The 26,735-nt window shown below is 47.2% G+C and overlaps 1 protein-coding gene across 1 annotated transcript in view; it reads left to right on the top strand.

The window, feature by feature from the left end:
* The window catches only part of mapkap1 (MAPK associated protein 1), a 108,444-nt gene that overhangs the window by 25,972 nt on the left and 55,737 nt on the right, over window positions 1-26,735 (top strand). Inside the window, exons 5-6 of the mRNA XM_029710482.1 lie at window positions 2,583-2,755; window positions 13,668-13,844. Coding sequence (XP_029566342.1) covers window positions 2,583-2,755; window positions 13,668-13,844 — 350 coding nt within the window. The remainder of the gene's footprint in view (window positions 1-2,582; window positions 2,756-13,667; window positions 13,845-26,735) is intronic.

The following is a 26,735-nucleotide window of genomic DNA, read 5'->3' as shown; positions in this document are numbered from 1 at the left end:
TGATATTTCTTCAGCGCAGCAGACCTGGGGGGAGCTGCGCTGCAGTCTCGGGGCTATGCAGTTTAGAGGAAACATTGGGTTTGAATACTTTCTGAAGGCACTGTATGCCATACTAAAACCCATGAGATTAAATTGATAGACCCCATGGAGGTTAAACTGATCGCCCTCTCTGTGTAATACATCACAGTTAGAGGGGAATTGTATAATGTAATTGTTGTGACAATAGAATGGCTTTTACTTAGCAACTGACAGAATTGTGGTCTGGTACACCCAGGAAATATGATGTCTTGAACCTCGAGAGCATACGCAGTGCCTTGTTTTGTATTTAATTAAGGTAAGTGCACAGCACAATTTTGTGGACATAAAATCTGATGTCAACATTTATTTATTCCACCTGAAATTATATTTTAGTTCCCTTTCAAAGTTTAGTGCTGATATGTTTTCCCCAGAGTTGAAATATGCCAGTAGATATTGAATTCTTCCTCCTTAGTAAGACAAGAGGATAGACTCAAGGCTAGACGGTGACTGCTTATCTTTTATGGTTTTCTTTTGTTGTGTAATGAAGTCCTTTATCAAATGCAGGGTCTGGAGAAAACACGGGCCTGAGTGCAGAGCAGAGATGGAGCCTGGCGGCGCGGTTGTGATGATCACCATGCCGATGACGCCGCCACGCGCTCCTCTCTCAGCTGCCCCGTGACCACTGGAGCCTCTGAAAACATCTGGGCCCTTTGATGGGAAAAATTACGTTTTTGGTCCAAATGACTCTATAATTTGGCACTTCCAGTCAGTCGAAACGCTTGATGCATCATTATTCGCGGGTCAGTAGAAAAGTGCCTGCAACTCGGGCTTTCTGGCATGATTAAAAAACTATAAATGCGTCATTTAAGAAATTGCCGCTGTCAACGGGAAGCACGATGCGTGCATAAAACCCATTATGTGGAGGAGCTAATGAAAGGCCTTTACCCCAAAAAATAATTTTAGTAATTTAATAAATAAATTGTGGAATTTATTGAATGCAGCTTGGCACTGAAGGGAGGTTGTTTTTTCTCTCCAAATACAGTAATGTATTACGTCCTATTTCCCTCTAATGTATTGTTCCAGCAGAACTGATTTCTGGCTCCGATTTAATGAAGTACCATTTGGAAATGAGAACTTGTTCTCGCTTTCCCTTTCTGATTGCATGTGGAAATGATAAATAAATGGTATAAAACCTACAGTCTGATCCGTTTGTGCAAAACTCAGATTTCAACAGTATCACTTTTCAGTAGGACTAGTAGGAACTGTATGTAGCACGTTGGGTGGACATTTTTTATTGTGCTTAATCCTTTACAAAACATAGATACACAAGTTGATACACAGAAAATAGATACACGGGTAGTAGGTCAATGAATGTGGACAGTTTTTAAAATACTGGTTGATCAAATGTTATAAGCATTTCCTCAGATGGGGAAAAAAATCTTGTGAGAAACTGCTAGAAGAGACCTCTGTATTTGTTGTCTGTTCCTCTTCAGACACTTGGCAAAAATCTCCTGGGGTCAAATTAATTTCCAGGCCTCAGCTTATTGAACCATGCTGCCACAGCCTATTAAATTCAGCCCTGGGTCCTCCTCACACCTTGGCCCTCAAAGTTCTACCTGTTTTCAGCATCGCAAATAGCCTCTTCTTTCATTTTCTGACAGCTTACGGTTTACCTTGTAGATTTGTCATTGTGCATCATTTCATGCAAGCACTGGGGTGATATTTTTCCTTTTGATCTAACTATTGTCTATTCTTCCTTTCTTGCTGTAACTCTCTATGATGTCACACCTTCTGCAATTGTGTTCAACCCGGCTCATTCCTAGACATGGGAGGGACACTATATTGTGTATTAATTCTAGTTACTGTCTTGTCTTGGCTGCCCGAAGATGAGCTTAAACGTATGAATCAACAGACATGCATATGGGAGTCTTGATCTTTATCTCAGCTAGTCTACCCAATCATCTCGTATAGACATTTTCAGTGGAGGCTTGGTCCAGGCTTTAGCTAAGCAGCAGGCTTACCACCATTTTGTTAGTGTTCTGTGTAGAAATCCGCCTTAAGTATGTCCACCTGTATGTTTATGGTGATATCTTCAATGCTGGTTTGAGCTGATCTTCTGCCAGATAAATTAGCCTAACGCTTACAGAACGTCACGTATCAAACCCCTTGAGCGATAAACACACAGAGGCTGAATTATAATGTACCCTGTGTTCCTGATACGAGGACAAATGTAAATTATATTGCGTCTTACAAAAAGCCACAAGCAACTATAATGTATTCAATGAAAGTAGTCTGCCAAAGAAAGGCTGGAGAAACTTACCACCAGCAATTCTTTAGAGTAACTTATTGGTCCAGAGTGCATTCATGTCAGGGGAATCTTTACTATCAAGGCCAACAATTTTTAACGGCAGCATTTTGTATGCATTTAAATGCCAGTTATATACTTATTTTCAGTTAGGCGGACATATCCTCAGCTAGAATTTGACCGATAAGTGATTATGACATTTAATGTACAGTGTAACATTACCTGTATTTCTCTCCCCCCCCCCCCCTCTCTCCTGCAGGGCCACGTAGGTACAACCGCAACCAAAAAAATTGACGTCTACCTCTCGATGCAGTCTGCACAGGAGAAACTGCATCCCATGATGGTGGTGACCATCGCCAACGCTCGGGTCCACGACCTCATCGGCCTCATCTGCTGGCAGTACACCAGCGAGGGCCGCGAACCCAAACTCAAGTGAGTGTCCATTGACAGTATGGCCTGTCCAAATGATCTATCCTTCCCCCTCAAAGTGTGCACTTGTTCACCTATCTTTCTCTGATTTGAAAATAAATTACTGACATAAGATATATGGTGGAAACAGGTAGATCTCCCTCTAGCCCAGGGGTTTCCCACAGGTAGATCTCCTTCTAGCCCAGGGGTTTCCCACAGGTAGATCTCCCTCTAGCCCAGGGGTTTCCCACAGGTAGATCTCCCTCTAGCCCAGGGGTTTCCATCAGGTAGATCTCCCTCTAGCCCAGGGGTTTCCATCAGGTAGATCTCCCTCTAGCCCAGGGGTTTCCATCAGGTAGATCTCCCTCTAGTCCAGGGGTTTCCATCAGGTAGATCTCCTTCTAGCCCAGGGGTTTCTATCAGGTGGATCTCCCTCTAGCCCAGGGGTTTCCATCAGGTAGATCTCCCTCTAGCCCAGGGGTTTCCATCAGGTAGATCTCCCTCTAGCCCAGGGGACTACCCATAGCTATCAGCCCCCCTATGAGTATCTCACCAAGCAATTCTGAAAGTACATGCATTTTTTTTGTGTGTTCCATTGCAAACTGTCATAAACATGTAGCTCCCGCCTTCTATCCAATCAGAAGCCACATTGACATTTATCCTACCCCTGCTTAGCCACTATTGGCTGAAAAAGCCAAACGTAACAATATTGCTGTTTGTCTATTTGGTGTGCACATTTGTCTATCGATGCTAGTAATGATGACTATCTTGTGGGTAGACAAAGACGTTACCCAAAACCTTCTCAATGAAATATTAACTCCAAAGTAGACTTACCTGACAGAAAGACATGAATATTTGTATGGATTAGGTGGCCATTGTTTTGCACATTCTGCCATGACGTGTGCTGCAGCAGTCGGCCGAACAGAAACATCACTCGACCGACACGTTCCTCTTTCTAAATACACCCCAAAAAAATTCTGACCTCCAAAATTGGTCTTTTGATGTGATTTAGGCATTGACATGGACATCCATTTTTGTTGTTTCTCTATGAATAATTGTAATATTGAGAGTAATTTTTTATTTTTATTTTACAAAAAAAAAAAAAAAACCTGGAAAAAATAAAACGGAGAAACAAAATTCCCGAAAATACAGAATATAATTTTATGGGGCCTCTTAGTTGTTTATTGTCCGTTTTTGACAAGGTAAATTTAAAGGAAACTCTCTTGTACACCAAGGCCCTGGGAAAAGAGTAGCAGGGTAGACAAGTATATGCCTATTTGAAATAAAATTGCAGCTCACAACCAGTTTCATTTTGGTAGAAAAGGTAGGGGACCCCTACCTTAGCCTCTGCTTTCAGCAATGAAATGTTTTTACATAAATACACCAACATAATTTCCGACAATACAGAAATGACAATCTAATAACAATACGAACTAGTGGCTGTATTTGAGCCAGGGTTAGGGTCAGCGCAGAAACTGAAATTCCAAAAGATGGAGAAATATTGTCATTTTGGTTTACTTGCTGAATTCACTGAATTTAAAATGGAATTGACCCCAACCCTGATTTGAATTGAAAATACTTTCTTTGGATAATCATCTGTCTATGATATCTGGGCTAATGTGTTCCCCTATCGATCGCCAGCGTCAGTCTCATCATCATAACACTAAGATTTCTCCCCTTGTTTATTTGACGCCACCTTCTTGAATAGTCTCCACGGTTCACACAATCAACAGTGGGAGAATGCAACTCCTCGGTCCGTAGCACAACATCAGGATTTATTAGATAGCCAGTCTGAAAGTGGATACTGTTTGGAGAGGAGAGGAAGGGGGGGGGCAGAGAAAGAATGCATAAGAAGAGCGGGGTGGGTGGGGGTGTAACAAAACAACAACAAAACACCCAGCCAGCACAAAGCCCAATGTGGACAGTTGGGAGGTTGAGGTGGGACATGAGTGGCATAGCAATGAGCCCTTAGTCCCTTGGAGGGCCCTGCCACACACAGTGAAGAGGAAGGGACGAGAGGAGATGAGGAGGAGAGAAAAAGGTACAGATCAAGGATGATAGGGGGTACTCTCACCCCTCCTTTCTGTAGAAATTACATGACTTTTGAACCACCTAAAGCAGTTCTTGTCCCTAGGGAAGAGCCCGGGGCCACTATGGTAACGGATCTGATGAAGGCTGGAGACAGTGGAGAGCTCTAGGTGCTGAGAGGCAGTGCGTGGATGAAACAACCCTGAGAGTGCTGAGTGGTTACAAGACATTATTCGCTAGCTACGCCAGTGTTCAAAGGTGCTCTTTGGAGGGATTCTTAATTAAATCTTCATATTAGAAAAAAAAATACCAAGTCGCTCTTTAATATTGGGTGCAAATTAGAAAGTCCTTCATTAACTTGGCACGTCTACAAGGATAATGAAATTGACATGCTGGCCATTCCAATGCAAAGTGTTTGATATTTAAAAGAAGGTAGCAAATGAGCCCTTGGTCCCCTGAAGGGACATACAGAGAAGAGGAAGGGAGGAGTGGAGATGAGAAGGAGCGAAGAGGTACAGATAGAGGGTACAATCACCCCTCCCTTCTGTGGAAATGACATGACCTTTGACCCCCCCCACCACCACCACCAAATTGCAGAATAAAGAAAGACTGAAGGGATGAGGTGGAGTGATTTGTTGTTTTCACAAAACGGGTAAATGATAAAAGTTAGCCGTTTTGTTAAAGCTTGTGTGAATCAATACGTCACGTTCACGAAGGGCACCGTTAGTGGAAGTTGTGTTTCTCCGAATGTAGGTGGAGCACAAAGGCCCTGGAGACTAGATGGTCGCAAATAGAATAAGCAGTCTGTTTCAAAGTTTTGTTTTTCTGTATTTACCTTCTAATCTCTAGAACAGGACTTGTGGCTCGAGGAATGCTTATCTTTATTCTCTTGTCTTTCGGGAAATAGTGAGTGTCTGTACGACAGGGAACCAGACGAGACAATGTGTTGTGAGAATGACTGAAAGAGGTGGGAGGAGCGAGAGAGAAGAGAGAGAGAAGAGAGAGTGAAAAAGGTACAGGGATAATTGTGGTACAGTCGGTGTTGGGTGGGGAAACTGACTTGTCGGATGGGTTTGCGATTTTCCCGTCTCCCCACATCTCTTTCAACTCTCTTGCTCTACGTCCCACCCTCTCTATCGCCCTCTCTCTCCTCTCCACCCTCTCTCTCTCTCTGTCTCTCTGTCTCTCTGTCTCTCTGTCTCTCTGTCTCTCTGTCTCCCAGTCTCCCACGCTCCACCTGCTCTCTCTCTCTCTCTCTCTGTCTCTGTCTGAGTGACAGACTGGCTGACAGGATGTATTTTACTGTTAGGACCAGCACCACCTGGCTGACAGGATGTCTTTTACTGTTAGGACCAGCACCACCAGACTGGCTGACAGGATGTCTTTACTGTTAGGACCAGCACCACCAGACTGGCTGACAGGATGTCTTTACTGTTAGGGCCAGCACCACCAGACTGGCTGATAGGATGTCTTTACTGTTAGGGCCAGCACCACCAGACTGGCTGATAGGATGTCTTTACTGTTAGGGCCAGCACCACCAGACTGGCTGACAGGATGTCTTTACTGTTAGGACCAGCACCACCAGACTGGCTGACAGGATGTCTTTACTGTTAGGGCCAGCACCACCAGACTGGCTGACAGGATGTCTTTACTGTTAGGACCAGCACCACCAGACTGGCTGACAGGATGTCTTTACTGTTAGGACCAGCACCACCAGACTGGCTGGCAGGATGTCTTTACTGTTAGGACCAGCACCACCAGACTAGCTGACAGGATGTCTTTACTCTTAGGGCCAGCACCACCAGACTAGCTGACAGGATGTCTTTACTGTTAGGGCCAGCACCACCAGACTAGCTGACAGGATGAGCATCTGCTAAATGACAAAAATGTCAAATGTAAATGTTTTACATACAGATCTCTAACCACTAGGGTAGCCTTGTGGTTAGAGCGTTGGACTAGTAACCGAAAGGTTGCAAGTTCGAAGCCCTGAGCTGACAAGGTACAAATCTGTCGTTCTGCCCCTGAACAAGGCAGTTAACCCCACTGTTCCTAGGCCGTCATTGAAAATAAGAAATTGTTCTTAACTGACTTGCCTAGTTAAATAAAGGTATAAAAAAAATATATATATTACTATATTGAATTATTGTTTTTTTAAACATTGTTTTAATATTGATATCATAAATGTATCATTTGTACAGTTCTCTATTAAATATGTAGTTATTTGTTCCAGTTGACTGTGTGAAACCTAGCAGTACACTTATTTCTCTGAGAGTGAGGTGGATATATAGAAAAAATACATTATCTGTCTCTGAAATGAAACCATCAAGTGATTAAACAAATACATGTCTGTCATTGAACAACCCCATGCCTTGATTAGATAGTGAAAAAGCACACCAATCTCTTCCATAATTTCCTTAAACAATAAAAGCTAATTGATCAACATTTATGAAAATGGATATATAGTGTTTTGGAATGAAACTCTAAATGTTATCTATCACTAGCAGCACCATATCACCAGGTAACATTCTGAGTATGTTGTCTAACAGCACCATATCACCAGGTAACATTCTGAGTATGTTGTCTATCACTAGCAGCACCATATCACCAGGTAACATTCTGAGTATGTTGTCTATCACTAGCAGCACCATATCACCAGGTAACATTCTGAGTATGTTGTCTAACAGCACCATATCACCAGGTAACATTCTGAGTATGTTGTCTATCACTAGCAGCACCATATCACCAGGTAACATTCTGAGTATGTTGTCTATCACTAGCAGCACCATATCACCAGGTAACATTCTGAGTATGTTGTCTATCACTAGCAGCACCATATCACCAGGTAACATTCTGAGTATGTTGTCTATCACTAGCAGCACCATATCACCAGGTAACATTCTGAGTATGTTGTCTATCACTAGCAGCACCATATCACCAGGTAACATTCTGAGTATGTTGTCTATCACTAGCAGCACCATATCACCAGGTAACATTCTGAGTATGTTGTCTATCACTAGCAGCACCATATCACCAGGTAACATTCTGAGTATGTTGTCTATCATTAGCAGCACCATATCACCAGGTAACATTCTGAGTATGTTGTCTATCACTAGCAGCACCATATCACCAGGTAACATTCTGAGTATGTTGTCTATCACTAGCAGCACCATATCACCAGGTAACATTCTGAGTATGTTGTCTATCACTAGCAGCACCATATCACCAGGTAACATTCTGAGTATGTTGTTTAACAGCACCATATCACCAGGTAACATTCTGAGTATGTTGTCTAACACTAGCAGCACCATATCACCAGGTAACATTCTGAGTATGTTGTCTATCACTAGCAGCACCATATCACCAGGTAACATTCTGAGTATGTTGTTTAACAGCACCATATCACCAGGTAACATTCTGAGTATGTTGTCTAACAGCACCATATCACCAGGTAACATTCTGAGTATGTTGTCTAACAGCACCATATCACCAGGTAACATTCTGAGTATGTTGTTTAACAGCACCATATCACCAGGTAACATTCTGAGTATGTTGTCTAACAGCACCATATCACCAGGTAACATTCTGAGTATGTTGTCTAACAGCACCATATCACCAGGTAACATTCTGAGTATTTGTAAATGTACTTGGTGAATCTGATTCTGAAGTGATGGAAAGAAAGGCTTTTGGAGGGATACACACAGAGCTCTCTGTGTTCCCAGACCCCCAAGTTGTTTCATTCTATACACCCCACTAGAAGAAGCCCCTCTCTGTTGTCTCCATTTTAATTACCCTCTCTTTTAATTGCCCCGACGGCGTAAATCGTGTCGCTGTTTGTTTTGTTCAGTGTCTGTCATTGTTACTTTCCAAAGCTGGGGACGGTCGTAGCCCCTCTGTAAGGTTTTCATGGAAACCGTGAATGGATGCCAAGACGGTGCTTCAGGGGGTTGGGGTAGGGCAGAGTGTGGGGACTCTTTAGGGGGTTGGGGCGGAATGAGAGGGGACTAGGGGGTGGGGGAAGGGGACTAGGGGGTGGGGGAAGGGGACTAGGGGGTGGGGGAAGGGGACTACGGGGTGGGGGAAGGGGACCAGGGGGTGGGGCGGAATGAGAGGGGACTAGGGGGTGGGGGAAGGGGACTAGGGGGTGGGGGCGGAAAGAGAGGGGACTAGGGGGTGGGGGAAGGGGACTAGGGGGTGGGGGAAGGGGACTAGGGGGTGGGGCGGAATGAGAGGGTACTCTTTAGGGGGTGGGGGCGGAAAGAGGGGACTAGGGGGTGGGGGAAGGGGACTAGGGGGTGGGGGCGGAAAGAGAGGGGACTAGGGGGTGGGGGCGGAAAGAGGGGACTAGGGGGTGGGGGCGGAAAGAGAGGGGACTAGGGGGGGGGCAGAAAGAGAGGGTACTCTTTAGGGGGTGGGGGCGGAAAGAGAGGGGCCTAGGGGGTGGGGTGGGGGTGGAGGGAAGGGACTAGGGGGTGGGGTGGGGGCGGAGAGAGGGGACTAGGGGGTGGAGTGGGTGGACTAGGGGGTGGAGTGGGGGCGGAGAGAGGGGACTAGGGGGTGGAGTGGGGGCGGAGAGAGGGGACTAGGGGGTGGAGTGGGGGCGGAGAAAGGGGACTAGGGGGTGGAGAGAGGGGATTTTTTTATTTTTTTATTTTTAACCTTTATTAAACAAGCAAGTCAGTTAAGAACAAATTCTTATTTACAATGACAGCCTACACCGGCCAAACCTGGACGCCGCAGGGCCAATTGTGCACCGCCCTATGGTACTCCCAATCACGGCCAGTTGTGATACAGCCTGGATTCAAACCAGGGTCTCTAGTGACGCCTCTAGCACTGAGATGCTAGCAGAGAGAGAGGTTATGGACACAAGTGTTGCTGACTGGATTGCGTGGACTGTTTTAACACATACACACAAAAGTACATACACAAATGCATGCATGCACTGAACTACATTTCACTTTAACAGAGTATGGCTTCACGGTCACTTTGCTAGCAGATCTATTCTTTATTCACTGATGTAACAAATATTAAATATTGTCACTCCCTTTTTCTCTCATTCCCCCTGTTTCTGTCCCTCCTACCTCCCTGTTTCTGTCCCTCCTACCTCCCTGTTTCTGTCCCTCCTACCTCCCTGTTTCTGTCCCTCCTACCTCCCTGTTTCTGTCCCTCCTACCTCCCTGTTTCTGTCCCTCCTACCTCCCTGTTTCTGTCCCTCCTACCTCCCTGTTTCTGTCCCTCCTACCTCCCTGTTTCTGTCCCTCCTACCTCCCTGCCTCTCTCCCTCCTATCCTCTCTCTCTCTCCCCTCCTATCCTTTCTCTCTCTCTCCCCTCCTATCCTTTCTCTCTCTCTCTCCCCTCCTATCCTTTCTCTCTCTCTCTCCCCTCCTATCCTTTCTCTCTCTCTCCCCCCTCCTATCCTTTCTCTCTCCCCTCCTATCCTTTCTCTCTCTCTCATCTCCCTCCTATCCTTTCCTCTCTCCCCTCCTATCCTTTCTCCTCTCTCTCTCCCCTCCTATCCTTCTCTCTCTCTCTCCCCTCCTATCCTTTCTCTCTCTCTCCCCCCTCCTATCCTTTCTCTCTCCCCTCCTATCCTTTCTCTCTCTCCCCTCCATCCTTTCTCTCCCCTCCTATCCTTTCTCCTCTCTCTCCCTCCTATCCTTTCCTCTCTCTCTCCCCCTCCTATCCTTCTCTCTCTCGTCGCCCTCCTATCCTCTCTCTCCCCTCCTATCCTTTCTCCTCTCTCGCCCCCTATCCTTTCTCTCTCCCCTCCTATCCTTCGCTCTCTCCTCTCTCTATCCCCTTCCTATCTCTCTCTCCTCCCCCTCCTATCCTTTCTCTCTCTCCTCCCCCCTCCTATCCTTTCTCTCTCTCCCCTCCTATCCTTTCTCTCTCTCCCCTCCTATCCTTTCTCTCCCCTCCTCCCCCTCCTATCCTTTCTCTCTCTCCCCCCTCCTATCCTTTCTCTCTCTCTCCCCTCCTATCCTTTCTCTCCCCTCCTATCCTTTCTCTCTCTCTCTCCCCTCCTATCCTTTCTCTCTCTCCCCCCCCTCCTATCCTTTCTCTCTCTCTCTCCCCCTCCTATCCTTTCTCTCTCTCCCCCCTCCTATCCTTTCTCTCTCCCCTCCTATCCTTTCTCTCTCTCCCCCCTCCTATCCTTTCTCTCTCTCTCCCCCCTCCTATCCTTTCTCTCTCCCCTCCTATCCTTTCTCTCTCTCCCCCCCTCCTATCCTTTCTCTCTCTCTCTCCCCTCCTATCCTTTCTCTCTCCCCCTCCTATCCTTTCTCTCTCTCTCCCCCCTCCTATCCTTTCTCTCTCTCTCTCCCCTCCTATCCTTTCTCTCTCTCCCCCCTCCTATCCTTTCTCTCTCCCCTCCTATCCTTTCTCTCTCTCCCCCCTCTATCCTTTCTCTCTCTCTCTCCCCTCCTATCCTTTCTCTCTCTCTCCCCTCCTATCCTTTCTCTCTCCCCTCCTATCCTTTCTCTCTCTCTCTCCCCTCCTATCCTTTCTCTCTCTCTCCCCCCTCCTATCCTTTCTCTCTCTCTCTCCCCTCCTATCCTCTCTCTCTCCCCCTCCTATCCTTTCTCTCTCTCCCCTCCTATCCTTTCTCTCTCTCTCCCCTCCTATCCTTTCTCTCTCTCTCCCCTCCTATCCTTTCTCTCTCTCTCCCCTCCTATCCTTTCTCTCTCTCTCCCCTCCTATCCTTTCTCTCTCTCTCCCCTCCTATCCTTTCTCTCTCTCTCCCCTCCTATCCTTTCTCTCTCTCCTCCCCTCCTATCCTTTCTCTCTCTCCCCTCCTATCCTTTCTCTCTCTCCCCCCTCCTATCCTTTCTCTCTCTCCCCCCTCCTATCCTTTCTCTCTCTCTCTCCCCTCCTATCCTTTCTCTCTCTCTCCCCTCCTATCCTTTCTCTCTCTCTCCCCTCCTATCCTTTCTCTCTCTCTCTCCCCTCCTATTCTTTCTCTCTCTCTCTCCCCTCCTATCCTTTCTCTCTCCCCTCCTATCCTTTCTCTCTCTCTCTCCCCTCCTATCCTTTCTCTCTCTCTCTCCCCTCCTATCCTTTCTCTCTCTCTCCCCCCTCCTATCCTTTCTCTCTCCCCTCCTATCCTTTCTCTCTCCCCTCCTATCCTTTCTCTCCCCCCTCCTATCCTCTCTCTCTCCCCTCCTATCCTTTCTCTCTCTCTCCCCCCTCCTATCCTTTCTCTCTCCCCTCCTATCCTTTCTCTCCCCCCTCCTATCCTCTCTCTCTCCCCTCCTATCCTTTCTCTCTCTCCCCCCTCCTATCCTTTCTCTCCCCCCCTCCTATCCTCTCTCTCTCCCCTCCTATCCTTTCTCTCTCTCTCCCCTCCTATCCTTTCTCTCTCCCCTCCTATCCTTTCTCTCCCCCCTCCTATCCTTTCTCTCTCTCTCCCCTCCTATCCTTTCTCTCTCCCCTCCTATCCTCTCTCTCCCCCCTCCTATCCTTTCTCTCTCTCCCCTCCTATCCTTTCTCTCTCTCTCCCCTCCTATCCTTTCTCTCTCCCCTCCTATCCTTTCTCTCCCCCCTCCTATCCTCTCTCTCTCCCCTCCTATCCTTTCTCTCTCCCCTCCCCCTCCTATCCTTTCTCTCTCCCTCCCCCTCCTATCCTCTCTCTCTCCCTCCTATCCTTTCTCTCCTCTCTCCCCTCCTATCCTTTCTCTCTCTCCCTCCATCCTTCTCTCTCATCGCCCCCCTCCTATCCTCTCTCTCTCTCCTCCCCTCCTATCCTTCTCTCTCTCTCTCCCCTCCTATCCTTTCTCTCTCTCTCCCCTCCTATCCTTTCTCTCTCTCCCTCCTTCCTTCTCCTCTCTCCCTCCTATCCTTTCTCTCTCTCTCTCCCCTCCTATCCTTCTCTCTCTCTCTCCCCTCCTATCCTTTCTCTCTCTCTCCCCTCCTATCCTTTCTCTCTCTCTCCCCCCCTCCTATCCTTTCTCTCTCTCTCCCCTCCTATCCTTTCTCTCTCCCCCCTCCTATCCTTTCTCTCTCTCTCTCTCCCCTCCTATCCTTTCTCTCTCTCTCTCCCCTCCTATCCTTTCTCTCTCTCTCCCCCCTCCTATCCTTTCTCTCTCTCCCCTCCTATCCTTTCTCTCTCTCTCCCTCCTATCCTTTCTCTCTCTCTCTCCCCTCCTATCCTTTCTCTCTCCCCCCTCCTATCCTTTCTCTCTCTCCCCCCCTCCTATCCTTTCTCTCTCCCCCCTCCTATCCTTTCTCTCTCTCTCCCCCCTCCTATCCTTTCTCTCTCTCTCCCCTCCTATCCTTTCTCTCTCCTCTCCCCCTCCTATCCTTTCTCTCTCTCTCTCCCCTCCTATCCTTTCTCTCTCCCCCTCCTATCCTTTCTCTCTCTCCCCCCTCCTATCCTTTCTCTCTCTCTCCCCTCCTATCCTTTCTCTCTCTCTCCCCTCCTATCCTTTCTCTCTCTCCCCTCCTATCCTTTCTCTCTCTCTCTCCCCTCCTATCCTTTCTCTCTCTCTCTCCCCTCCTATCCTTTCTCTCTCTCTCTCCCCTCCTATCCTTTCTCTCTCTCTCTCCCCTCCTATCCTTTCTCTCTCTCTCTCCCCTCCTATCCTTTCTCTCTCCCCTCCTATCCTTTCTCTCTCTCCCCTCCTATCCTTTCTCTCTCTCTCCCCTCCTATCCTTTCTCTCTCTCTCCCCTCCTATCCTTTCTCTCTCTCTCTCCCCTCCTATCCTTTCTCTCCCCCCTCCTATCCTTTCTCTCTCTCTCCCCTCCTATCCTTTCTCTCTCTCTCTCCCCTCCTATCCTTTCTCTCTCCCCTCCTATCCTTTCTCTCTCCCCTCCTATCCTTTCTCTCTCTCTCTCCCCTCCTATCCTTTCTCTCTCCCCTCCTATCCTCTCTCTCCCCCCTGTTTTTTTCTCTCTCTCTCTCTCTCCTCCAGTGAGAACGTGAATGCGTACTGCCTCCACATAGCAGAGGATGACGGGGAGGTGGACACAGACTTCCCGCCTTTGGACTCCAATGAGCCCATCCACAAGTTTGGTTTCAGCACTCTGGCCCTGGTCGAGAAGTACTCGTCCCCCGGCCTGGCCGCCAAGCAGTCCCTCTTTGTCCGAATGTAAGTTCTATAAAGCAACCATAACAGTCCTTCCTGTGGCTAATTTGTGAGAGCATGGCGCTAGCAATGCTAGGGTTCTGAGTTCAGGGCGTGTAGCCTTGCGGTTAAGAGCGTTGGGCCAGTAACTGAAAGGTCGCAGGTTCGAATCCCCAAGCCGGCAAAGTAGAATATGTGTCGTTCTGCCCTTGAGCAAGGCAGTTAACCCCCGACAACAACTACTCCCCTGCTGCTGATGACGTGGATGTCTTTTTCTTTTTTTAACATAAAATATTCACCTGTTTCCATCCCTAGATTTGTGACATCCATAGATTTCAACACCTACTTTTTTATCTTGAGACTGAGTGAAGATTGTTAAGTGGGAGGATAACAGTGCAAGGCAATCCTTTTTAGGATCTATTTCCACTCAAACAGCATGCAATTCACATGGTGCTTTTCTTGGAGCAAAGCATACTGCTGGCCGAGGGAACATTATAAGGGAACATGTGGCCTCCATATTAGCTGTTAAACAAAAAAACAGAACAATATGAGATTTCAGCCAGGTTTTGTAATACAGTTGATCTCTAGATTCCACCTGTCAAACCTTCACTGATTGATTATGCACACAAAAACATTTGGACGCACACACACGTATGCGCACACACACACGTATACACACACACACACACACACACACACAGTTATTATGCTCCATAACCAAGAGCCACATACATGGTGACGATGAAATGCTGTTACCGGATGGACATATTTATCCAATATGTATTTTTCAAGCAATTTTTGTCAAGCAATTTGTAAGCAGCGTCCAAATAAAAGGCTTCGTCCGTCCGGTAACCAGTCCATAATGACAGTCTGATTAAAACGAGCAATCAGATTCTGATTATGCATTTCCTCCAGTTTATAATTATAGGCCATTTTCAATTTCAAAGCTTTTTACTTTCACATTTCCTTTTTTGTAATTTTTTTCCTCTTAGGCTCCCTTTTTTCAGCAGAGGAAAAGTGTAAAGGCCTAAGAATTCTGAAAGCGTTGCCAAAATGAAAAAGTGGAAAGCCAATACAAAAATAATAAAAAAATATCCCTCCTACCCAATGAGAAATGTGTATTTCGTCAATCGCTAATCCAGGAAAGAAAAACAACTACCTCCTCATCACCAAGTCTCCTCCTCCTCCTCTCCCACCCTTTAGTTTCCCGAATATTCATCACAGCAATCGCAATGATTCAAATCCAGATGTCAAGCTGTAAGCTGGTGTTGTACGTTGTATTACGCTCTACATTTTTCAACTCTGACTCGGTTTCCTTTTTGGCAGAGGACCCTGTCTGGAAACCAGTCTCCCTTTTTACCCTGTGTGGAAACCAGTATACCTTTTCTCTCCCTCCTCCCGAGGAATACTTTGTTTAATGAATTGGCTAGTCAATAAGTATGACATGGTTATATCAGGCCTTAGTTATAAAGGTAGATTTTGTTTCTGAATTGTCAGGCAATATGCTTTGACATAGATGTTTAGATGCGTTGTTGTATTTTAATCTCTGTGTGAGAGTGGGTCTAGGAGATGTTAATCTCTGTGTGAGAGTGGGTCTAGGAGATGTTAATCTCTGTGTGAGAGTGGGTCTAGGAGATGTTAATCTCTGTGTGAGAGTGGGTCTAGGAGATGTTAATCTCTGTGTGAGAGTGGGTCTAGGGGATGTTAATCTCTGTGTGAGAGTGGGTCTAGGAGATGTTAATCTCTGTGTGAGAGTGGGTCTAGGAGATGTTAATCTCTGTGTGAGAGTGGGTCTAGGAGATGGTAATCTATGTCTGAGAGTGGGTCTAGGAGATGGTAATCTCTGTCTGAGAGTGGGTCTAGGGGATGTTAATCTCTGTGTGAGAGTGGGTCTAGGAGATGTTAATCTCTGTGTGAGAGTGGGTCTAGGAGATGTTAATCTCTGTCTGAGAGTGGGTCTAGGAGATCTTAATCTCTATGTGAGAGTGGGTCTAGGAGATGTTAATCTCTGTCTGAGAGTGGGTCTAGGAGATGTTAATCTCTGTCTGAGAGTGGGTCTAGGAGATGTTAATCTCTGTCTGAGAGTGGGTCTAGGAGATGTTCATCTCTGTCTGAGAGTGGGTCTAGGAGATGTTCATCTCTGTGTGAGAGTGGGTCTAGGAGATGTTCATCTCTGTGTGAGAGTGGGGCTAGGAGATGTTCATCTCTGTGTGAGAGTGGGGCTAGGAGATGTTAATCTCTGTGTGAGAGTGGGTCTAGGAGATGTTAATCTCTGTCTGAGAGTGGGTCTAGGAGATGTTAATCTCTGTGTGAGAGTGGGTCTTGGAGATGTTAATCTCTGTGTGAGAGTGGGTCTAGGAGATGTTAATCTCTATGTGAGAGTGGGTCTAGGAGATGTTAATCTCTGTGTGAGAGTGGGTCTAGGAGATGTTAATCTCTGTGTGAGAGTGGGTCTAGGAGATGTTAATCTCTGTCTGAGACTGAGTCTAGGAGATGTTAATCTCTGTCTGAGAGTGGGTCAAGGAGATGTTAATCTCTGTCTGAGAGTGGGTCTAGGAGATGTTAATCTCTGTCTGAGAGTGGGTCTAGGAGATGTTCATCTCTGTCTGAGAGTGGGTCTAGGAGATGTTCATCTCTGTGTGAGAGTGGGGCTAGGAGATGTTAATCTCTGTGTGAGAGTGGGGCTAGGAGATGTTAATCTCTGTGTGAGAGTGGGTCTAGGAGATGTTAATCTCTGTGTGAGAGTGGGTCTAGGAGATGTTAATCTCTGTCTGAGAGTGGGTCTAGGAGATGTTAATCTCTGTGTGAGAGTGGGTCTTGGAGATGTTAATCTCTGTGTGAGAGTGGGTCTAGGAGATGTTAATCTCTGTGTGAGAGTGGGTCTAGGAGATGTTAATCTCTGTGTGAGAGTGGGTCTAGGAGATGTTAATCTCTGTGTGAGAGTGGGTCTAGGAGATGTTAATCTCTGTCTGAGACTGAGTCTAGGAGATGTTAATCTCTGTCTGAGAGTGGGTCTAGGAGATGTTAATCTCTGTCTAAGAGTGGGTCTAGGAGATGTTAATCTCTGTCTGAGACTGAGTCTAGGAGATGTTAATCTCTGTGTGAGTATTGAGGCAGCTGAAGTGACACAACCTCAGCCCGACATGTGGTCATCTTCTCCGCTGTCAAGTACATGGAAAACGTCTCTCTTGGTTCTTTGGAATCAATTTCAGGTATTTATTAAAGGCTGTGGAAGGAGTGATTTTATGTGGAAGGAGTGATTTGCTTTGGTTTGTGGAGAATTTTGGTCAGCCCTTACCATAATGTTCATTTCATCAACTGTTAAAGAGGATAGCATCGAACTTGCCTTTGAAAACTTCTATACATTTTGAATGGATGTTTTGAAATCGAGATTAACCAATCCAAGATTAGCTCTAGCCTCCTCATTCTCAACAATACTGATGTCCAGTTTAACCCCCAGTTGGAGCAGTTTACCCCCCAGTTGGAGCAGTTTATCCCCCAGTTGGAGCAGTTTATCCCCCAGTTGGAGCAGTTTATCCCCCAATTGGAGCAGTTTATCCCCCAGTTGGAGCAGTTTATCCCCCAGTTGGAGCAGTTTATCCCCCAGTTGGAGCAGTTTATCCCCCAGTTGGAGCAGTTTATCCCCCAGTTGGAGCAGTTTACCCCCCAGTTGGAGCAGTTTAACCCCCAGTTGGAGCAGTTTACCCCCCAGTTGGAGCAGTTTACCTCCCAGTTGGAGCAGTTTATCCCCCAGTTGGAGCAGTTTATCCCCCAGTTGGAGCAGTTTATCCCCCAGTTGGAGCAGTTTATCTCCCAGTTGGAGCAGTTTATCTCCCAGTTGGAGCAGTTTATCCCCCCAGTTGGAGCAGTTTATCCCCCCAGTTGGAGCAGTTTACCTCCCCAGTTGGAGCAGTTTACCTCCCCAGTTGGAGCAGTTTACCTCCCCAGTTGGAGCAGTTTACCTCCCCAGTTGGAGCAGTTTACCCCCCCAGTTGGAGCAGTTTACCCCCCCAGTTGGAGCAGTTTACCCCCCCAGTTGGAGCAGTTTACCACCCCCAGTTGGAGCAGTTTACCCCCCCCAGTTGGAGCAGTTTACCCCCCAGTTGGAGCAGTTTACCCCCCAGTTGGAGCAGTTTACCCCCCAGTTGGAGCAGTTTATCCCCCCAGTTGGAGCAGTTTATCCCCCCAGTTGGAGCAGTTTATCCCCCCAGTTGGAGCAGTTTACCCCCCAGTTGGAGCAGTTTACCCCCCCAGTTGGAGCAGTTTACCCCCCCAGTTGGAGCAGTTTACCCCCCCAGTTGGAGCAGTTTACCCCCCCAGTTGGAGCAGTTTACCCCCAGTTGGAGCAGTTTACCCCCCAGTTGGAGCAGTTTAACCCCCAGTTGGAGCAGTTTAACCCCCAGTTGGAGCAGTTTAACCCCCAGTTGGAGCAGTTTAACCCCCAGTTGGAGCAGTTTAACCCCCCAGTTGGAGCAGTTTAACCCCCAGTTGGAGCAGTTTAACCCCCCAGTTGGAGCAGTTTATCCCCCAGTTGGAGCAGTTTACCCCCCAGTTGGAGCAGTTTAACCCCCAGTTGGAGCAGTTTAACCCCCAGTTGGAGCAGTTTACCTCCCAGTTGGAGCAGTTTATCCCCCAGTTGGAGCAGTTTATCCCCCAGTTGGAGCAGTTTATCCCCCAGTTGGAGCAGTTTATCTCCCAGTTGGAGCAGTTTATCTCCCAGTTGGAGCAGTTTATCCCCCCAGTTGGAGCAGTTTATCCCCCCAGTTGGAGCAGTTTACCTCCCCAGTTGGAGCAGTTTACCTCCCCAGTTGGAGCAGTTTACCTCCCCAGTTGGAGCAGTTTACCTCCCCAGTTGGAGCAGTTTACCCCCCCAGTTGGAGCAGTTTACCCCCCCCAGTTGGAGCAGTTTACCCCCCCCAGTTGGAGCAGTTTACCCCCCAGTTGGAGCAGTTTACCCCCCAGTTGGAGCAGTTTACCCCCCAGTTGGAGCAGTTTACCCCCCAGTTGGAGCAGTTTACCCCCCAGTTGGAGCAGTTTATCCCCCCAGTTGGAGCAGTTTATCCCCCCAGTTGGAGCAGTTTATCCCCCCAGTTGGAGCAGTTTATCCCCCCAGTTGGAGCAGTTTACCCCCCAGTTGGAGCAGTTTACCCCCCCAGTTGGAGCAGTTTACCCCCCCAGTTGGAGCAGTTTACCCCCCCAGTTGGAGCAGTTTACCCCCAGTTGGAGCAGTTTACCCCCCAGTTGGAGCAGTTTAACCCCCAGTTGGAGCAGTTTAACCCCCAGTTGGAGCAGTTTAACCCCCAGTTGGAGCAGTTTAACCCCCAGTTGGAGCAGTTTAACCCCCAGTTGGAGCAGTTTAACCCCCCAGTTGGAGCAGTTTCTCCCCCAGTTGGAGCAGTTTACCCCCCAGTTGGAGCAGTTTAACCCCCAGTTGGAGCAGTTTAACCCCCAGTTGGAGCAGTTTACCTCCCAGTTGGAGCAGTTTATCCCCCAGTTGGAGCAGTTTATCCCCCAGTTGGAGCAGTTTATCCCCCAGTTGGAGCAGTTTATCTCCCAGTTGGAGCAGTTTATCTCCCAGTTGGAGCAGTTTATCCCCCCAGTTGGAGCAGTTTATCCCCCAGGTACCCCAGTTGGAGCAGTTTACCTCCCCAGTTGGAGCAGTTTACCTCCCCAGTTGGAGCAGTTTACCTCCCCAGTTGGAGCAGTTTACCCCCCCAGTTGGAGCAGTTTACCCCCCCAGTTGGAGCAGTTTACCCCCCCAGTTGGAGCAGTTTACCCCCCAGTTGGAGCAGTTTACCCCCCAGTTGGAGCAGTTTACCCCCCAGTTGGAGCAGTTTACCCCCCCAGTTGGAGCAGTTTATCCCCCCAGTTGGAGCAGTTTATCCCCCCAGTTGGAGCAGTTTATCCCCCCAGTTGGAGCAGTTTATCCCCCCAGTTGGAGCAGTTTACCCCCCCAGTTGGAGCAGTTTACCCCCCCAGTTGGAGCAGTTTACCCCCCCAGTTGGAGCAGTTTACCCCCCAGTTGGAGCAGTTTACCCCCAGTTGGAGCAGTTTACCCCCCAGTTGGAGCAGTTTAACCCCCAGTTGGAGCAGTTTAACCCCCAGTTGGAGCAGTTTAACCCCCAGTTGGAGCAGTTTAACCCCCAGTTGGAGCAGTTTAACCCCCAGTTGGAGCAGTTTAACCCCCAGTTGGAGCAGTTTAACCCCCCAGTTGGAGCAGTTTAACCCCCCAGTTGGAGCAGTTTAACCCCCCAGTTGGAGCAGTTTAACCCCCAGTTGGAGCAGTTTAACCCCCCAGTTGGAGCAGTTTAACCCCCAGTTGGAGCAGTTTAACCCCCAGTGGGAGCAGTTTAACCCCCAGTTGGAGCAGTTTAACCCCCAGTTGGAGCAGTTTAACCCCCAGTTGGAGCAGTTTAACCCCCAGTTGGAGCAGTTCAACCCCCAGTTGGAGCAGTTCAACCCCCAGTTGGAGCAGTTTTAACCCCCAGTTGCAGCAGTTTACCCCAGTTGCAGCAGTTTACCCCCCTGTTGGAGCAGTTTAACCCCCTGTTGGAGCAGTTTATCCCCCAGTTGGAGCAGTTTATCCCCCAGTTGGAGCAGTTTATCCCCCAGTTGGAGCAGTTTATCCCCCAGTTGGAGCAGTTTATCCCCCAGTTGGAGCAGTTTACCCCCAGTTGGATCAGTTGGAGCAGTTTACCCCCCAGTCGGAGCAGTTTACCCCCCAGTCGGAGCAGTTTACCCCCCAGTCGGAGCAGTTTACCCCCCAGTCGGAGCAGTTTACCCCCCAGTTGGAGCAGTTTACCCCCCTACACACTCAATCGTAGGACCTACTGAAGAGATGAGTCTTCAATAAAGACTTAAAGGTCGAGACCAGGTCTGCGTCTCTCACATTGATTGGCAGACCATTCCACAAAAATGGAGCTCAATAGGAGAAAGCCCTGCCTCCAGCTGTTTGCTTAGAAATTCAAGGGACAATAAGGAGGCCTGCGTCTTGTGACTGTAGCGTACGTGTAGGTATGTACGGCAGGACCAAATCGGAGAGATTGGTAGACGCAAACCCATTTAATGCCTTATAGGTATAGAGGTCCTGGATAGCAGGAAGCTTGGCCCCAGTGATGTACTGGGCGTATGCACTACCCTCTCCAGTGCCTTGCGGTCGGAAGCCGAGCAGTTGCCATACCAGGCAGTGATGCAACCAGTCAGGATGCTCTCAATGGTACAGCTGTAGAACTTTTTGAGGATATGAGGACTTGTGCCAACTTTTGAGGGGGAATAGGCTTTGTCGTGCCCTCTTCACGACTGTCTTGGTGTGTTTGGACCATGATAGTTTGTTGGTGATGTTGTTACCTACCCTTACCACCTGGGTGGCGGCCGTCAGGAAGTCTAGGATCCAGTTGCGGAGGGAGGTGTTTAGTCCCAGTGTCCTTAGCTTAGTGATGAGCTTTGAAGGCACTGTAGTGTTGAACGCTAAGCTGTAGTCAATGAATAGCATTCTCACGTTGGTGTTCCTTTTGTTCAGGTGGGAAAGGGCAGTGTGGAGTGCAATAGAGATTGCATAATCTGTGGATCTGCTGTGGCGCTATGCAAATTGGAGTGGGTCTAGGGTTTCTGGGATAATGGTGCTGATGTGAGCCATGACCAGCCTTTCAAAGCACTTCATGGCTACAGACGTGAGTGCTACGGGTCGGTAGTCATTTAGGCAGGTTACCTTAGTGTTCTTGGGCACAGGGACTATGTTGGTATTACAGACTCAGTCAGGGACAGGTTGAAAATGTCAGTGAAGACACTTGCCAGTTGGTCAGCGTGTGCTCGGAGTAGACGTCCTGGTAATCCGTCTGGCCCCGCGGCCTTGTGACAAGCACATCACACAAGCACAGCACTTACACAAAGACTGATGATTGGCTGAGAGAAATTGATGATGAAATGATTGTGGGGGCTATCTTGTTAGACTTCAGTGCAGCTTTTGACATTATCGATCATAGTCTACTGCTGGAGAAACGTGTGTTATGGCTTTACACCCCCTGCTATAATGTGGATAAAGAGTTACTTGTCTAACAGAACACAGAGGGTGTTCTTTATGGAAGCCTCTCAAATATAACCCAGTTAGAATCAGGAATTCTCCAGGGTAGCTGTTTGGGCCCCTTTTTTCAATTTTTACTAACGACATGCTGCTGACTTTGAGTAAAGCCAGAGTGTCTATGTATGCGGATGACTCAACACTATGCACGTCAGCTACTACAGCGACTGAAATGACTGCAACACTTAACAAAGAGCTGCAGTTAGTTTCAGAGTGGGTGGCAAGGCATAAGTTAGCCCTAAATATTTCTAAAACTAAAAGCATTGTATTTGGAACAAAACACTCACTAAACCCTAAACCTCAACTAAATATTTTAATAAATAATGTGGAAATTGAGCAAGTTGAGATGACTAAACTGCTTGGAGTAACCCTAGATTGTAAACTGTCATGGTCAAAACATATTGATGCAGTAGTAGCTAAGAAGGGAGAAGTCTGTTTATAATAAAGCGATACTCTGCCTTCTTATCAACTCTATCAACAAAGCAGGTCCTACAGGCCCTAGTTTTGTCGCACCTGGACTACTGTTCAGTCGTGTGGTCAGGTGCCACAAAAAAGGACTTAGGAAAATTGCAATTGGCTCAGAACAGGGCAGCACAGCTGGTCCTTGGATGTACACAGAGAGCTAATATTAATAATATTTATGTCAATCTCTCCTGGCTCAAAGTGGAGGAGAGATTGACTTCATCACTACTTTTATTTATGAGAGGTATTGATATGTTGAAAGCACCGAGCTGTCTGTCTAAACTACTGGCACACAGCTCAGACACCCCATGCATACCCCACAAGACATGCCACAAGGGGTCTGTCTAAACTACTGGCACACAGCTCGGACACCCATGCATACCCCACAAGACATGCCACCAGAGGTCTCTTCACAGTCCCCAAGTCCAGAACAGACTATGGGAGGTACACAGTACTATATAGAGCCATGACTACATGGAACTCTATTCCACATCAAGTAACTGACGGAAGCAGTAAAATTAGATTTAAAAAAAACAGATTAAAAAACATCTTATGGAACAGTGGGGACTGTGAAGCAACACAAACATTGGCACAGACACATGCATACATACACACTATACATACACAGGGATTTAGTACTGTAGATATGTGGTAGTGGTGGAGTAGGGGCCTGAGGGGGCACAGTGTGTTGTGAATGTACTGTAATGTTTTTAAAATTGTATAAACTGCCTTAATTCTGCTGGACCCCAGAAAGAGTAGTGGGGATCCATAATAAATACAAATGTTAACCTGTCTTAAGGTCTTACATTGGCTACGGAGAGCGTGATCACGCAGTCGTCCGGAACAGCTGATGCTCTCATGCATGCTTCAGTGTTGCTTACCTCGAAGCGAGCACATAAGTAGTTTAGCTCGTCTGGTAGGCTTGTGACACTGGGCTGCTCGCGGTTGTGCTTCCCTTTGTAGTCTCTAATGGTTTGCAAGCCCTGCCACATCCGACGAGCGTCAGAGCCGGTGTAGTACGATTCGATCTTAGTCCTGTATTGACGTTTTGCCTGTTTGATAGTTCGTCTGAGGGCATAGCAGGATTTCTTATAAGCGTCCAGGTTAGAGTCCCGCTCCTTGAAAGCGGCAGCTCTACCCTTAGCTCAGTGTGGATGTTGCATGTAATCCATGGCTTCTGGTTTGGGTTATGTATGTGCAGACACTGTAGGGATGATGTCATCAATGTATTGATGAAGCCAGTGACTGATGTGGTGTACTCCTCAATGCCATCGGAAGAATCCCGGAACATATTCCAGTCTGTGCTAGCAAAACAGTCTTGTAGTTTAGCATCTTAATTTGACCACTTTTTTTAAAGTCCAAGTCAATGCTGCTTCCTGCTTGAATTTTTGCTTGTAAGCAGGAATCAGGAGGATAGAATTACGTTCAGATTTGTGAAATGGAGGGCGAGGGAGAGCTTTGTACGCGTCTCTGTGTGTGTAGTAAAGGTGGTCTAGAGTTTTTTATTTTTTTTATTTTTCTCTTCTGGTTGCACATTTAACATGCTGGAAGAAATGAGGTAAAACGGATTTAAGTTTCCCTGCATTAACATTCCCAGCCACTAGGAGCGCCGCTTCTGGATGAGAGTTTTTCCTGTTTGCTTATGGCCTTATACAGCTCATTGAGTGCGGACTTTGTGCCAGCATCGGTTTGTGGTGGTAAATAGACGGCTACGATGAATATAGATGAAAACTCTCTTGGTAGATAGTGTGGTCTACAGCTTATCATGAAATACTCTACCTCAGGCGAGCAAAACCTCAAGACTTCCTTAATACTAGATTTCATGCACCAGCTGTTGTTTACAAATATACACAGACCACCACCCCTTGTCTTACCGGAGGAAGCTGTTCTATCTTGCTGATGCAGCGTAAACCCCAACAGCTGTATGTTATCCATATCGTCATTCAGCCACAAAGTTTTTAATGTCCCATTGGTAGGATATTCGTGATCATAGCTCATCTATTTTGTTATCCAATGATTGTACGTTGGGTAATAGGACTGATGGTAGTGGCAGATTACCAACTCTCTGTTGGATCCATACAAGGCACCCCGAACTACTTCCCCGATATCTCCATCTCTTTCTCCTGTAAATGACGGGGATGAGGGCCTTGTCGGGTGTCTGAAGTAAATCCTGCGTGTCGGACTCGTTAAAGAATAAAATCTTTGTCCGGTACAGGATGATTAATCGCTGTCCTGATATCCAGAAGCTATTTTATGTCATAAGAGATGGTGGCAGAAACATTATGCACAAAATATTTTACAAATAACGCGAAAAAAACACACATTAGCACAATTGGTTAAGAGCCTGTAAAACGGCTGCCATCTCCTCTGGCGCCCCCAGTTAGAGCAGTTTGCCCCCAGTTGAAGCATGTTTTTCCTGTGTTGTGCCCAGGGACTGTACTCTAATCAGTTTGTTGTGTTAATTTATCGGAGAGAGCTTTTTAAGGAGCTCCTATTCATTTTAATTGCTAATCGGGTTTGGAGAGGCTGCCTCTGCCAGGGAGAAGTTGGCAGTCGATGATGGCCAGAGACTCGGGCTGTGTGTGTGTGTCTTCCTGTGTCCTTGTTTGTGTATACAAGTGTTAAAGTGTATGTGTTGGTAAATGTGTGTGTGTGTGTGTCTGTGTGTTATAGCCTAAATCACAGAGCCCCCCTGGTTCTGCTTTACAGACATGCACTCCTGTATATTACCATTGGGCCTGGGCCCAAAACGCCTGCTTTTTATCCACTGATTCCCCTATAGGGCCTCTTTAAGCGCTCTGTCTGATGGCTAGACTAGCTGGACCTTTTTAAAGAGCCACAGAACACGCTGATTGGCACGTCTGTTTTTCTGTTGCTCATTAGAAATATGAGATTTCAGTCTTGGAAGTGTGTTTCCTGACTGAGTCAGCATTTGGTTAATGATGTTTGTACCCCATGAGCCGATTTTCACTTCTTAAAATCCCCAGAATTAATCTAAAATAAGATAATAATCTGTCATTTATTGATGTTTTTGCTGAGGATGTTTTAGTTGATCAATTTTACATCTAAAAAGGTGTTTGGTGCAATATTTCTGTAGTTAAACAATGAGCAAAGTGTTGTCTTATGTAAACAAGTCTCACTGTCTATGCTATTGGATTGAGAACAATTGCTGCAGTTGTTCACCCCATGTTAGTTGTGGCTAGGCTAGGCTAGCTGGGCCCTGTAAGCGCTCCATATTCGGTGCATGTGACAAGTAAAATTTTATTTGATCTGGTGGCTAGGCTAGCTGGGCCCTTTAAGCGCTTCGTCTGGTGGCTAGGCTAGCTGGGCCCTTTAAGCGCTTCGTCTGGTGGCTAGGCTAGCTGGGCCCTTTAAGCGCTTCGTCTGGTGGCTAGGCTAGGCTAGCTGGGCCCTTTAAGCCCTACGTCTGGTGGCTAGGCTAGGCTAACGTTTTTCTCTGTATACATCAATGATGTCGCTCTTGCTGCTGGTGAGTCTCTGATCCACCTCTATGCAGACGACACCATTCTGTATACTTCTGGCCCTTCTTTGGACACTGTGTTAACTAACCCCCAGACGAGCTTCAATGCTATACAACTCTCCTTCCGTGGCCTCCAACTGCTCTTAAATATTAGTAAAACTAAATGCATGTTCTTCAACCTATCGCTGCCTGCACCTGCCCGCCCGTCCAGCATCACTACGCTGGACGGTTCTGACTTAGAATATGTGGACAACTACAAATACCTAGGTGTCTGGTTAGACTGTAAACTCTCCTTCCAGACTCACATCAAACATCTCCAATCCAAAGTTAAATCTAGAATTGGCTTCCTATTTCGCAACAAATCATCTTTCACTCATGCTGCCAAACATACCCTGGTAAAACTGACCATCCTACCAATCCTCGACTTCGGCGATGTCATTTACAAAATAGCCTCCAATACCCTACTCAATAAATTGGATGCAGTCTATCACAGTGCCATCCGTTTTGTCACCAAAGCCCCATATACTACCCACCACTGCGACCTGTACGCTCTCGTTGGCTGGCCCTCGCTTCATGCTCGTCGCCAAACCCACTGGCTCCAGGTCATCTACAAGACCCTGCTAGGTAAATTTCCCCTCATCTCAGCTCGCTGGTCACCATAGCAGCACTCACCTGTAGCACGCGCTCCAGCAGGTATATCTCTCTGGTCACCCCCAAAGCCAATTCCTCCTTCGGGCGCCTCTCCTTCCAGTTCTCTGCTGCCAATGACTGGAACGAACTACAAAAATCTCTAAAACTGGAAACACTTATCTCCCTCACTAGCTTTAAGCACCAGCTGTCAGAGCAGCTCAGAGATTACTGCACCTCTACATAGCCCATCTATAATTTAGCCCAA

This window comes from Salmo trutta, chromosome 23 (assembly GCF_901001165.1).
Source record: "Salmo trutta chromosome 23, fSalTru1.1, whole genome shotgun sequence".
Lineage (NCBI taxonomy): Eukaryota > Metazoa > Chordata > Actinopteri > Salmoniformes > Salmonidae > Salmo > Salmo trutta.
Note: the sequence above shows the minus strand (reverse complement) of the source record. Positions and strands in the feature narration are given on the sequence as shown.